General features: G+C 39.8%; 1 protein-coding gene across 1 annotated transcript; it reads left to right on the top strand.

Moving 5' to 3' along the window:
• The first annotated feature begins 2,638 nt into the window (after positions 1–2,638).
• Positions 2,639–12,449, top strand: LOC107038827. Its single transcript, XM_015258126.1, has 3 exons — positions 2,639–3,071; positions 5,467–5,528; positions 5,619–12,449. Exons 1-3 carry the CDS (start codon positions 2,639–2,641, stop codon positions 8,994–8,996), a joined length of 3,873 nt encoding a protein of 1,290 aa, XP_015113612.1. The 3' UTR covers positions 8,997–12,449.
• The last annotated feature ends 732 nt before the right edge of the window (positions 12,450–13,181 follow it).

Raw genomic sequence — 13,181 nt, forward strand, 5'->3', positions numbered from 1 at the left:
TGAAATAAACTACAACGTAAACGCAAGAATAATACTCATAGTTTAAATAATAAAATCTAACAAAACAATCAGTTATGCCCATCTATCTCAACTAAGATCTCGAGATTCACTTATTTTCCTTATTTTCTTTATCAAATACTTTAAAATTTGAGCAATTGTAAAAATTGAGATTGATATTTGGATGGGAACGTAGAAGTTGATTCAACTGTAGATTTGGAGCAGGATCTGGTGAGACATCATGAAGTGGAATTGGTGAGATGTCGTTGATCACAGGTTGGGGAATGCGATTACAGAGAGATGATGGTGATTTGTTGGCTTCTCTTGGAGTTGTTGTTCCCCGGCTGTGGCGGGGAAATTTAAATGCATTTGATTTTTTTTTTCTTTTGCAATTTGTTTTTTCTTCAGTGGGGGGGGCCGCCGAAGGCGGCCTCGTCTCCGACTCACGTGCCTCGTGCGCCTGTACTCCACCAGCGTTGAATTCAGCACTTCTCCGCCTTAGCACGTAATATACTATTATGTCGTGTGACGAACAATATTCTTTGTCATAATGGCTGCAGGCAACAATGGGCATCTGTCGATAACCGCAGTTTTTTACATGACATTGTAAAAAACTCGTTACCCATTACCCGTTAATTTACGTAATAAATGTAAAAAATGGAAAAAACAGGTCGACGTTACCTTTTATCGTAAACCGTGAAGCTTCGCGAAGATTATACCTCGCGATGGTAATAAAAGTCACGAGGTTCATACCTCGTAAGGGTCATACCGTGTAAGGGATGAATTTTACAAGGGTCAATCTCATTATTTATTGATCTCTATTGAATTCGTCGCGTCATCATCTTTTGTCTTGACATTAACTTGTTTCATTCAGCATTCTTAAATGCTAAAATTAATTCAATTGTGTTTGGTAGATTTTTTGAACTCTTCAGAACAAAATAGTTATTTTCAAGTCCAGCTGGGCTTTTCCGGGATTCCAAATGATAAAGTGGAGAATCCAATAAAGCTCGATAAATAATGAGATTGACTTTTTCACAATGGAAATGATATGTGACTTTGGTCTTTTGCAGCGTTTAACCCTCGTGAAATTTACTCTTTATGAGGTATGAGGCTCATGTTTTTGAGATTTTTAAAATGCCGCGAATCGTACCACGTGATGTAATAGTATATTTCATTACGAATGCGGAATAGTATATTTTGTAACGAGTGCAAAAAAGTGTTTTTTGGCGAGTGGGAGGTTTATATCACGAGCCGAAGGCGAGTGATATAATCTCACGAGTCAAAAAACACTTTTCCCACGAGTATCGAACGATATTTTTCATCACAATGTGGCGGAAATTGGACTTTTAGGCACGCGGAGCGTGCCGAAAAGTTCACTTTTCGTCACAGCGTGATGAAAAAGAGTTTTTTGGCTCGTGGCAGGTTTATAGCACCAGCCGAAGGCGAGTGATATAATCTCACGAGTCAAAAAACACTTTTCCCACGAGTATCGAACGATATTTTTCATCACAATGTGTGGAAAAGGGACGTTTTAGGCACGCGAAGCATGCCTAAAAAGTTACTTTTTCGCACAGCGTGATGAAAATAATATTTTATGTCCCAAGTCCCGAGAATCGCGTTCTAACCGAACAAAGTGAAGTTAAAATTTGCGGTTTATCTGTCCTTGGGATATAATATACTATTTTTTATGACATTTATGTGTCTAATACTGCGTCTTCGTCAGTCGGAATAACATGAAACATTCTAGTAACCGAAAATTGCAAGTTTTTCGAAGTAATGTAAAAAATGTAAAAACCCCGTCGAGATAATGTACAAGCCCAGTCCTGCCTTACGGCCGGAATGACAAAATAGCTATTTTTGTCTCAAGGCCGAAATAGTAAATTTCGACACGAGTGCGGAAAGTGTTTTTTTGGCGCGTGCAAGGTTTATAGCATGAGCCGAAGGCGACACTTTTCTCGTGAGTATTGAACGATATTTTTCATCACAATGCATGAAAAGTAGAGGAGGGTGGGGTAGAACGGACACTTCAGACTTTTTTTTAAATATTCATAACTCAGAAAAAATTGATCAATTGAGCTCAGTTTAGGCTCGTCACAAAGGGAAAGAATTGTTCTTTGTGTTGAAAAAGAATTATTGAATTTTTTCAACATTTCAATCCCTTATTAACATTTTAAAAAAAGTCAAAAGTGTCCGTTTTACCTCAACCTCCCCTATATTGTGCGGCCGCAGAGCGTCCATAAAATTTCACTTTCCCCACAAGTGACGAGATAAGCATTTTAAAAAACCCACACATTCCCCCCCCTCCACGCATAAATTTCCATCTCCCCAACGGAACCAGGCAAACAGAAGACTGAAACCAATTTCCACATACCTCACTATTCAAAAGAAAACCGAGAGAAGTAACTATTACATTTATTACAAATAAAAAAAAATAAAACCAAAAAAGCATGCATTCTCCGTAATTCTCGTGCACGCATGCCAGGGCCAATAGAATTCTCCTATCGCCGAGAAATGGCGTCGATTCCCCCAATAGGATAGCTGCTCCACAAGACAATCTCCACGGAAATGGGAAATAGTTGGGTCACGGGCCACAAGAACGTCGAGAGGGGCCGGGGGAGCGCTGGAGGGCTAAAGAATCAAGATGGCATCCGAGGAGAATACTATCACCGTGTCAGACAAGGAATACAATGTCAATAGTGAGTTAAACAGTCTCCCAGTGCCCTATCCCACTAACAATTCCCGCAACAATGAACCAACTCGTGTAAATGAACAACTGACAGACACTGAAACCCCTGGAAATTCCAACAATACCCCAAAAAGTGATGCGATAAAGACGCCCAGCGGGACGCCCACGGTTTTACCATCAGCGTCACCGAGAAACATTGTTTTAACCGAAACATCAGTGTCAAGTGATGATGGAAATGCGGATGACACTGTTGTCAATAACACAATAATCAGCATGATGGAATCGTGTGATGTCAGTAAGTGTTTGCAGACTGGTCTTTCAGAATCATGCGACATGCCTGGAAGTGCCTGCAACGACGCGGAAATGTCCCCCTGTCTTCCTCGAGAGGGTAAATTATTCATTTGTTCATTGTTTTGGGGTCAATTTCATGATAATACCAGATTTTTTAAAAGTATTTAGAGGGTTGTAATCTTCGGTATGGTTTATTTACTGTATTGGTGGCGGTAACTTATACTGGGGTATTTACATTTTGTTCGTCGTCCCTTAGCTTTGCCTGACTAGGTTCTAATGTTCCATTTTGAGGAGGAACAGAAGGTTGCTGAATGCCATAATTTTGTAGCAAATTTCACCTGAAAAGTCATCGACGTGTTTTAGAAATGAAGCACATTGACCTCTCGGTGATGGGAAAGACCAATGTACCTTGATTTTGAAAAATATTGATAGCTTTAAAACAGAAAATTGTCAACTCTCTGACAATGCCCATTTTTTAAATTTATTTAGAGGTTTGTAATCTTGGATCTGGTTTATTTACTGGATTGGTGGTGGTAACTTACACTGGGGTATTTACATGTTTGTTTGCCGTCCCTTAGCTTTGCCTGAGTGGTTTCTAATATTATATTTTGAAGAGTAACAGAAGGTTGCCTGTTGCTATAATTTTTTAGAAAATTTCACGTCAAACGGTATCGACGATTTTTAGAAATAAAGCACATTGATCTCTAGAAGGCGATGGGATCAATGTACATTGATTGTTGCAATGAATGTTTTGGGGTCAATTCCATGCCAATTCCCATTTTTAAAAAATTTACTTAGAGGGTTTTAATCTTGGATATCGTTTATTTATTAGACTGGTGGTAGTAACATACACTGGGGTATTTACATTTCTGTTTGTCGTCCCTTACCTTTATCTGATTAGATTCTAAGATTAAATTTTGAGGAGTAGCAGAAGGTTGCTTATTGCTGTAATTTTTTTTAGCAAATTTCACGTCAAAAGTCGTCAACGTTTTTTTTAGAAATGAAGCACATTGATCTCTTTGATTTTGAAATAATTGATAGCTTTCAAACAGAAAATTTGGTTAGGGTTTTTAAAGAACCCTAACCCTGCTTCACGTGATAAACTTTGTCAGTTTTCAATTAAATATTTTTTTTAGACAACTCTGACTTGAAATCTCTAGCGAATCACCTTCTCGAGGAAGTTTTTCAAAACTGGAGCACAATGACCTCTAGAAGGTGATGATAAAGATCAATGTGCTTTGATTTTCAAAAATATTGATAGCTTTCACACAGGAAATTTATTTGGAAATTTTGAAGAATCTGGAATCACTCATTTCCCTCTTAAAAAACAATAACATTCTGGTATTCATTGTTTTCACGTGATAAACCTCGTCAATTTTCAATTAAATATTTTTATAGACAACTCTGACAGGAAATGTTTAGTTGCATCACCTCCTCGAGGACATTTTCCAAAACTGAAGTACTTTGCCCTCTAGAAGGTGATGATAAAAATCAATGCTTTGATTTTAAACATATTGATAGCTTTTAATAAAAAATTGTTCAACAATTTTTAAGAATCGATGACTATCTGTTAGCCTTCAATATTGTAGTTTTAAAATTCCTCATTTACTTCTTAAAATACAATGAAAATCTCGTATCTATCGTCTTTACAGTGTTTACGTAAAGTTTACATAATAAACCTTTGTCAGTCCCCAAATGAAAATTCCATTCACACAATTGTAATTAATTAAACTAATTTGCGTTACTATTGATCCTTTATGCACCAATTAAATAAATAAATTTACAAAACATGATATGAAATTTCCAGTGCATCACTTCATCGCGGATATTTTTAAAGAATGAAACAAGTTGATCTTCATAAAGTGATGCTAAAGATCAATGTGTTTTGATTTTGAAAAATATTAGGAACTTTTAATAAGAAATTTATTTCAAAAATTTTAAGAATCGTTGGCTGTGTGCTCCCTAAACATCGTAGTCTTACAATGCTTCATTTACCTCCCAAAAAATAAGAATTCTGGTGTCAATCGTCTTCACATAATAAACCTTAGCAGTCTCTGATTGAAATCCCCATCCAAACAATTATAATTAGTTAATAAATAAATAAATTAATTTGTATTACGCTTGTCTATTCTTTTTCACTACCTATTATTGACTTCGACTGTTGGTCCATTAAACACCAATTAAATGAACAAATTAACAAATAATGACATGAAATTTCCAGTGCATCACTTCCTCCAGGATATTAAAAAAAATGAAGCACATTGACCTCCAGAACGTGATGGTATAGATCACTGTGTGGTGATTTTGAAAAATATTCATAACTTCCAAAGAAAAAATTTATTTCAAAACATTGAAAAATCGTTCGCTGTCTGTTATCCCTCAACATTGCAGTCTTGCAATCCCCATTTACCTCCCAAAAAAACCGAAAATTCTGGTATCCATCGTCTTTACATAATAAACCTGGTCAGTCTCCAATTGAATATTTTTTTCAGACACCTCCGCCACGAAATCACCAGTGGATCACCTCCCCGAGGTCTTCTCAACTTCTCAAAACGTAAGAAACCCATCAAACTCAATTGATTAATTACCCAATTGCCGCAAAAAATGATCTATAAATGTCTAACGCAATTTCCCTGTTTTTCAGGCTAACCCTATAACATTTGGCATCGATCCAGCCCTCGACGGCAAGATAGTACCGGTTAAGTTGGACGAGTGCGGCAATGTGTCGAGTAAAACGCCACAGTTGGGTGAGAGCCCACAAACAAGCAATGACATTATAACGAGTCCACGAAGCCCAGATTACCCACCCAGAGTGTCAACCGATCGCCACAACACCTCCAATCCCCCATTTCCCCCATCAAACGTTGATGTTTCCATGGACACAGCCAAGTACAACACATCAGAGACGATAAAACGAGAGCCAGAGGTCCAAGTTAAGCCAGACGAGGACGAAAAGACGAAGATGATAAAGCAGGAGCCCCCAGACAGACCTGAGGAGTTGGTTGTCCACCTGCCAACCTCCACCCTGACGAAGCCCCCCCAGGAGCTATCGAGAATCCACTCATCATCCTCATCAACGACGTCAACCTCCTCCACAATGACCACCGAAAAAGCCAGCAGAGACCACAGTGACAGACACCGTTGCTCTCGTTGCTACAAACGAAGCAAGATAAAACGAGCGAGCATAGGAGTCCAGTGCAGAAGAGACAAGAGCAGTAGCCACTCCCTGAAGGCCTCCCTGAAGGACCACAAATTCCCAACTCCCCTGTCCGCAGCAGACGAGAACCTCCGGATAAACCTGCAGACTAAAGCCAGCAAGACCCTCAACAAATCCATAATCAAATCCGATCAACTCGAGGGCCTGAAGTACCGAAGGTTCATCCACATCGAGACCTACCCAAACGGTGGAGCAACTGTTGTCCACATGTACCAGGACGAGATTGACATTCTCCCCAAAGAGGAGATCGACGAGCTCGCCCATGAGTTCTTCAAAGTAGTCTTCGGTGAGGACGAGAATGGAAATGCTTACAACGTCATGGGAATTGTTCACAATGCAGCAGCCTATCTGCCAGACCTGCTGGACCACATGGCGAGTCATTACCCAACTCTAACCGTGAAGAATGGAGTCCTGGGGAGGAACAGTGACATCGAGACAACGACGATGCTGCAGTACAAAGAGCAAGTCTACAAGGCTTACAACAATGGAACAGTCAGGTATGGCCCTCTTCACCAGATAAGCCTCGTTGGCACAGTTCACGAGGAGGTGGGGGGCTACTTTCCAGACCTCCTCCAGCGACTTGAGGAGGACCCATTCCTGAAGCTGACGATGCCCTGGGGGCCTTTGTCAGTGGTGCAGATGGAGACCCCTCAGGAGTCCAACGACGGCCCAATCCTGTGGATACGACCTGGTGAACAGCTGGTGCCCACAGCAGACATGAACAAGAGCCCCTGCAAACGTCGAAGAACGGGGATAAACGAGCTGAGGAATCTCCAGTACCTTCCACGTCTGTCAGAGGCTCGAGAGTACATGTTTGAGGATCGCACACGTGCCCATGCAGACCACGTGGGCCACGGTCTCGACAGAATGACGACAGCAGCTGTGGGGGTGCTGAAGGCCATCCACGGCGGGCAGCCCTACGAGTACAACAGGATAACCAAGGACGTTGTGGCGTTTTACGCTGGGGATTTTCCGGATCTCGTGGAGAAGCTCCAGCTGGATCTCCACGAGCCACCGATATCCCAGTGTGTCCAGTGGATCGAGGATGCCAAGCTGAATCAACTGAGGAGACAGGGCATTCGTTATGCCAAGGTCAATCTCTACGACAATGACATTTACTTTTTGCCCAGGAATATTATCCATCAGTTTCGGACGATATCAGCTGTTTCGTCGGTGGCATGGCACGTGAGGCTCAAGCAGTACTATCCTGACCCAGTGGTGCATGGCAGCATCAGGCACAATCGATCGATACCTGAGAATACCATAAAGTTCAAGGAATTGAAGGACGAGCAGAAGGAGAATGCTGACAGGCAGCACATGGCTGAGAAGAAGGCCAAGGAGAGGGCTGCTGAGTATCAGGGGAATCTCAAGAAGTCCGATCCTCAGCATGCGAGGAAGAGGAGCAAGGAGGAGCACAAGAGCAGGGAGCATGTCAGGGGGGATATCAAGAGGAAGGAGTCGAGGGATGAGGGGGTGACGTTGAAGGAGAGCAAGAGGAGTGACGGGGAGAGGAGGCGATCTGACAGTGGGAAGAAGCACGATGACAAGCACAGAAAGTCTGAGAGACGCTCGTCGACATCCAGTCGGTCGGAGAAGAAGAAACATGGGGAGGAGAGGAGGCACAGCTCTGGGGCGAAGGAGGAGGAGAAGGGAGGAGGGGATGCTGTGGGGGAGCCACTCCCTCAGGTCATTCAGGAGCAGCAGGAGTGCCAGGTGCCTGAGCCTCCAGCAGAGCCTGCGGTTCCCATGACACTTGATAACGACCTGGTGGAGGTCAGACAATCAGTGGGGAAGATTTATGCTACTGAGGTGGTGGATAAGGCCCTCGAAATAGCCATTTATAAATCAAAAACAGATGTCGATGAGGTCTGCCAGTCACTCAGGCTGGGGGTCTCTGAAGCATCGAAGGAAGTTGTCGAGAAAATTGAGAGAGAGTGTCGGGAATTGGCGGTTAAGCGCTTTGAGGACGACTCGAGTCGATGTGAGAACTATTTTAAGCTCCTGCAGAATGAAACTGTGGTGGCTTTCATGTCGGAGATGGAGCTGGCTACTGAGAATGCTGTTAAGGCCCTTGTGGAGATGGCTGAGGAGGAGGCGAGAGAGCGAGGGAAGATGGAGGTGCAGGAGGATCCTTCGGGAAAGGCACTACCTCCCTTGCCCCTTCTCTCACCACCACCACTTCCTCCTCCACCGCCACCGACTACTCCACCACCTGAGCCGGAGTCACCAGAGTCATCTCCATGGACAGAAGGTCCCAATTTCATTTTCCCCAAGAGTGGGACAAGTCCTGAGGGGAAACATCCTGTGGCAGAAGTCAATATTCAGGAAAATGCTGCTGGAAATCCAGAGGAAAAATGCGAGAGGAAGAAGGAGGAGAGGATAATATCGCCCTCGAGTTCCTCCAAGGACAGCAGGGATAAGAAGGACTGGGAGGAGAGGCACAAGGAGAGGAGGGATCGTGATAGGAGAGAGAGAGATCACAAGAGATCGAATCACAAGGAGAGCTCCTCGAAATCCCATCGTTCATCGAGTAAATCCACCTCTGGGTACTCGAGCAAGGGTGACAGGAGGTCAGACAAACACAAGGAGTCTTCGTCCAGGAGTCACAGCAAGGACAGGCCCAAGGGCTCCAGCTCATCCTCCCATCGACGCAGTGATGAGGGCAAGTCACATCACAGCAGATCTTCCAGCAGGTCTTCCTCTGGACACAAGAGAAAATTGTCAACCTCCACTGGGCAAGCACACAAGGACAACTCCAAGAGACCCTGCACTGACAGACTCGGTGATGCCAGTGGTGCAACGTGAATTGGTTCGATTAATTCGTTTTATTTTACTGTGTATGAAATTAGTTCAGTCACTCGTTCACTTGATTCATCTTTCTTTTTTTTTACTTTGTGAGAATTTTTTCGTTTAGCTATTACTCATAGTGCATTGTAAATATTCTACATGCGAGTCATTGATCATTTTTTTTCTTCGGTTGGAGGTAGAATCCAGTTAAATTATTTAGTTATGATTTATTGTTAGGGATTTGTAAGTGAGGTTTAGCAGATTTTTCAAATTATTTCCCGGTTTTTTGGTTTCATTATCGTCTGATTATGCTTATTCAATTATATTTGTTGCTTGGACGATTAAGGCTTTCCCAGTGATTACAGTTGCAGTATCAAAATAACACGTTTGAGTGTAGGGATGAATGATTAGGGACGAAGTGTGAAAAAGCTTTCTTTTCTATTTTCGTATAGAAGAGGATGGGGTTGAGATGATTGTCCAGTGGAGGGATTATTTTTCAGTGCATCGCGGGACCAAGACTACGTCCCTTTGGAAATATTTATATGAAATATAATTTATTAATATATGGTTTTAATTTATGTCTTGGATGACTCCAGGGACAATTGTCTTGATCCCACTTGCCGATCAATCGTATTTTTCACGAATTTTTGTGCTTCGATATGTTTTTCTTCTTTTAGTTTGAAAATTGTGGGTAGGAAGAGCAGATCATCTGGTCTTTTGCATTTTTTGACTGATAAAAGTATCAAAAATTACGATTAGACGGGGAGAGATAAATATGTACAGTAGTTAACAACAGGAACAACATAATCTTCAGTGTCGATGGTAATTATTCTTGTTGCACTGTACATGAATGATCTATGGACAACTCTCAAAGATGAGTTTGTGGATTCATTGGTGATGACTATGAATGATTTTATAGCTTGAAGTGAGGGCAGAACACAAGGTTAAAAGTTTATGTAGATAGTTTATATAAGAAAAATGAGGGAAATAAGAAAAATTCTTGGGAGGAGAACAGATTTGGACTAATCTGGAATATTCTGATACTGGTGAGAGGTTATTGGAACAAAAATGATGTTTGGTCTGTACATTTTGTAAATAATTCGATTTTATCAAAAGTAGAGCGAGATATTTGAAAAACTATGTGGAAAATCAATGGATATCGGTTCATAGAGAGATGTGAAGTGCGTGACGTTTGTGTATGCAGAGCAGTCTGGTATTGTCATCCTCGTTTCATTTTTCTTCCTGTGGGGTCAGGGCGGGAGTGATGAAACGGTTGAAGTCAATAGAATTTTTTCAATTATTTTGGTATGAAGTGGTTCTAAGAGTAAATGTCAAGACATTTTTTTAGGGATTTTGCCAGTTTCAGAAAAGGTGTCTTGAAATTTTCTTCGAAAATCACTCGATGTCAAGGTAAATTGCAGAAGAATATTTATAAGTCACAAACGAATTCAGTAATTAGATTCAGTCCGAACTCATTACAAATGGGAAAAACAATCATTACAATTCATTGCAATTGGAATGTATTTTCCATGAGAGACAGAAGAATTTCAGTCCATCAACAATTCAATAAGTTATATATACATTTAATTTATATAAATTTTTGAAAGAGTAAAAAATGTTCATTCAGTTGATAGAGAGATGTGAAATGCGTGACGTTTGTGCATGCAGAGCAGTCTGGTATTGTCATCCTCGTTTCATTTTTCTTCCTGTGGGGTCAGGGCGGGAGTGATGAAACGGTTGAAGTCAATAGAATTTTTTCAATTATTTTGGTATGAAGTGGTTCTAAGAGTAAATGTCAAGACATTTTTTTAGGGATTTTGCCAGTTTCAGAAAAGATGTCTTGAAATTTTCTTCGAAAATCACTCGATGTCCAGGTAAATTGTAGAAGAATATTTATAAGTCACAAACAAATTCGGTAATTGGATTCAGTCCGGACTCATTACAAATGGGAAAAACAATCATTACAATTCATTGCAATTGGAATGTATTTTCCATGAGAGACAGAAGAATTTCAGTCCATCAACAATTCAATAAGTTATATAAATTTAATTTATATAAATTCTTGAAAGAGTCAAAAATGTTCACTCAGTTGATAGAGAGATGTGAAATGCGTGACATTTGTGCATGCAGAGCAGTCTGGTATTTTCATCCTCGTTTCATTTTTCTTCCTATGGGGTCATAGTGGAAGTGATAGAATGGTTGAAGTCAATGGAATTTCTTCAATTATTCCAGACAAGACATATTATTTATGTCGAGACATTTTTTAGGAGTTTTGTCCGCTTCAAAAAAGGCGCCTTGGAATTTTCTTCTAAAATCACTCGATGTCAAGATCGATGTAGAGGAATATTCATAAGTCACAACTAAATTCGGCAATTGAATTCAGTCCAGACTCATTACAAATGAGTAAAATTATTTCATTGCATGACAAATGGGCAATATTATTTCGTTGCATCAACAATTCAATGGGTTATTAATTTTTTTATTCAAGTAAAAAATGTCCTTTCCGTTAATAGAGAGTTGTGAGATGTGTGACGTTTGGTATTCTAACAGACTGGTATTTTCATCTTCGTTTCATTTTTCTTCCTATGCGGTCAGAGCGGAAATGATGAAATGGTTGAAGTCAATTTCTAATTTCAATTATTTTGGTATGAAGTGGGTCTAGGGATCAATGTCATCATCTTTTATTAAGGAATTTTGTCAGTTTCAAAAAAGGTGTCTTGCAATTTTCATCTAAAATCACTCGATGTCAAAGTAAATGCAGAAGATGTAGTAGAAGAAGACGAATCGGAAACAAATTTTCTCATTTCGTGAATGGATTCATGAGTAAGTGGTTTAACGAGAAATATGAAGACCTTTTTACAGAAAATATAGTAATCTTTAAAAAATGTCTTGAATTTTTCATCTCAACTTACTGCAGAAACAATAATTCTATCGAGTATTTCGTAAATATCTCTGGATGGAGGAGAGTTAGAGGAAGAATATGTGACCTCTTCTACAGAAATGTTTATGAGCCGCAGAAAAAATTGACATTTTCCTCGAAACAGAGAGCAGACCAAATTAATATTTTCAAGAAATGTTGATACTTCAATGAATTGTTGATGAAATGGCTGAATTTTATCCCAAAAAACGTACTATTCTTCTGTGAAATGTGTTCAGACAGATTCTTACAACCTTTGACTTAATCCGTTTATTCCCTTTCCAACTGATCCAAAATCAATTAATTATACCCACACATTAATATTTAATAACACGTTACATTGCGTTAAATCACTGACTCTTTGGAAAACAAAAATACAAAAAATGAGTAGTTATGTACGGAGATATTGTAAGTAGTTTTACATATAAAAGAATATATAAATATATATATAAATATATATATTATATCTGTCACACCATGTAGATGATTCGCATTCCAGCATCTAGGTTTTTAATGAAAAAATTTAAAGAAAGAAATACATTAATTTTATCAAACATTATCGTCTATCTTTTCGTCTCCCGCCTTTTTATTTCCTCACATTCCATTATTCCTATTGGTTGCCCCGAATCAACTTCTCGAGAGGCCGAAATAACAGATCGGCCTCTCGGATGCTACATTGAGAAAAAATTTTTTTTGCCAAATATTCATTTGCTTGAGAGAAGCATTTATTTTTTCAAAATCGTGTTTCTCCAATCGAGTCATTCTCAGGCGAGTCTGATTAGACTTCAATCGTGACAATCAGGGTTGGGCGTGTAGATTACGTTGGTAAATTACAGTTTCCAAATTTTTACCAACGACATTTACGTAAATTACCTCGCCGGGTTTTTTTACATTTGTTAGGGATGATTCCCTGGGTTCTGCTATTTTGAGATGAATCTCCCTATAGTGGGTAAATACTGGAATCCGGTATTTTACTTGGTAGAAAAAGAGGTGTTTTATTTATTTAAACTAACTCATAATTATCCAGACGGGACGATTATGTAGAAATTACAAGATGATACAAAATAGGTATTAAGCTTGATTTACGTTAACGACTGAACTCCCGAATATTCGTGAGTCCAGCTTATATAATAATTAGTGTTGCACATGAACGCTGATTTAGTGAAACAATGCGTAACGTAAGTTGAACTCAGTTCATCGTTCTACTTCTTCACTTTTGTAAATAAATTATTACTTAACATTACCACATTATTTTGGGGCACAACACATTACTTCGAAATGCTTGC

Source organism: Diachasma alloeum, unplaced genomic scaffold, assembly GCF_001412515.2.
Source record: "Diachasma alloeum isolate Michigan unplaced genomic scaffold, Dall2.0 Dall_scaffold_00288, whole genome shotgun sequence".
Lineage (NCBI taxonomy): Eukaryota > Metazoa > Arthropoda > Insecta > Hymenoptera > Braconidae > Diachasma > Diachasma alloeum.

Excerpts from the sequence above, each read along its gene's own strand:
- LOC107038827 (XM_015258126.1), top strand. The coding sequence starts at position 2,639 with ATGGCATCCGAGGAGAATACTATCACCGTGTCAGACAAGGAATACAAT. Across the intron at positions 3,072-5,466 it reads CCCCTGTCTTCCTCGAGAGG|ACACCTCCGCCACGAAATCA; the intron begins GTAAATTATTCA and ends TATTTTTTTCAG. Across the intron at positions 5,529-5,618 it reads TCTTCTCAACTTCTCAAAAC|GCTAACCCTATAACATTTGG; the intron begins GTAAGAAACCCA and ends CCTGTTTTTCAG.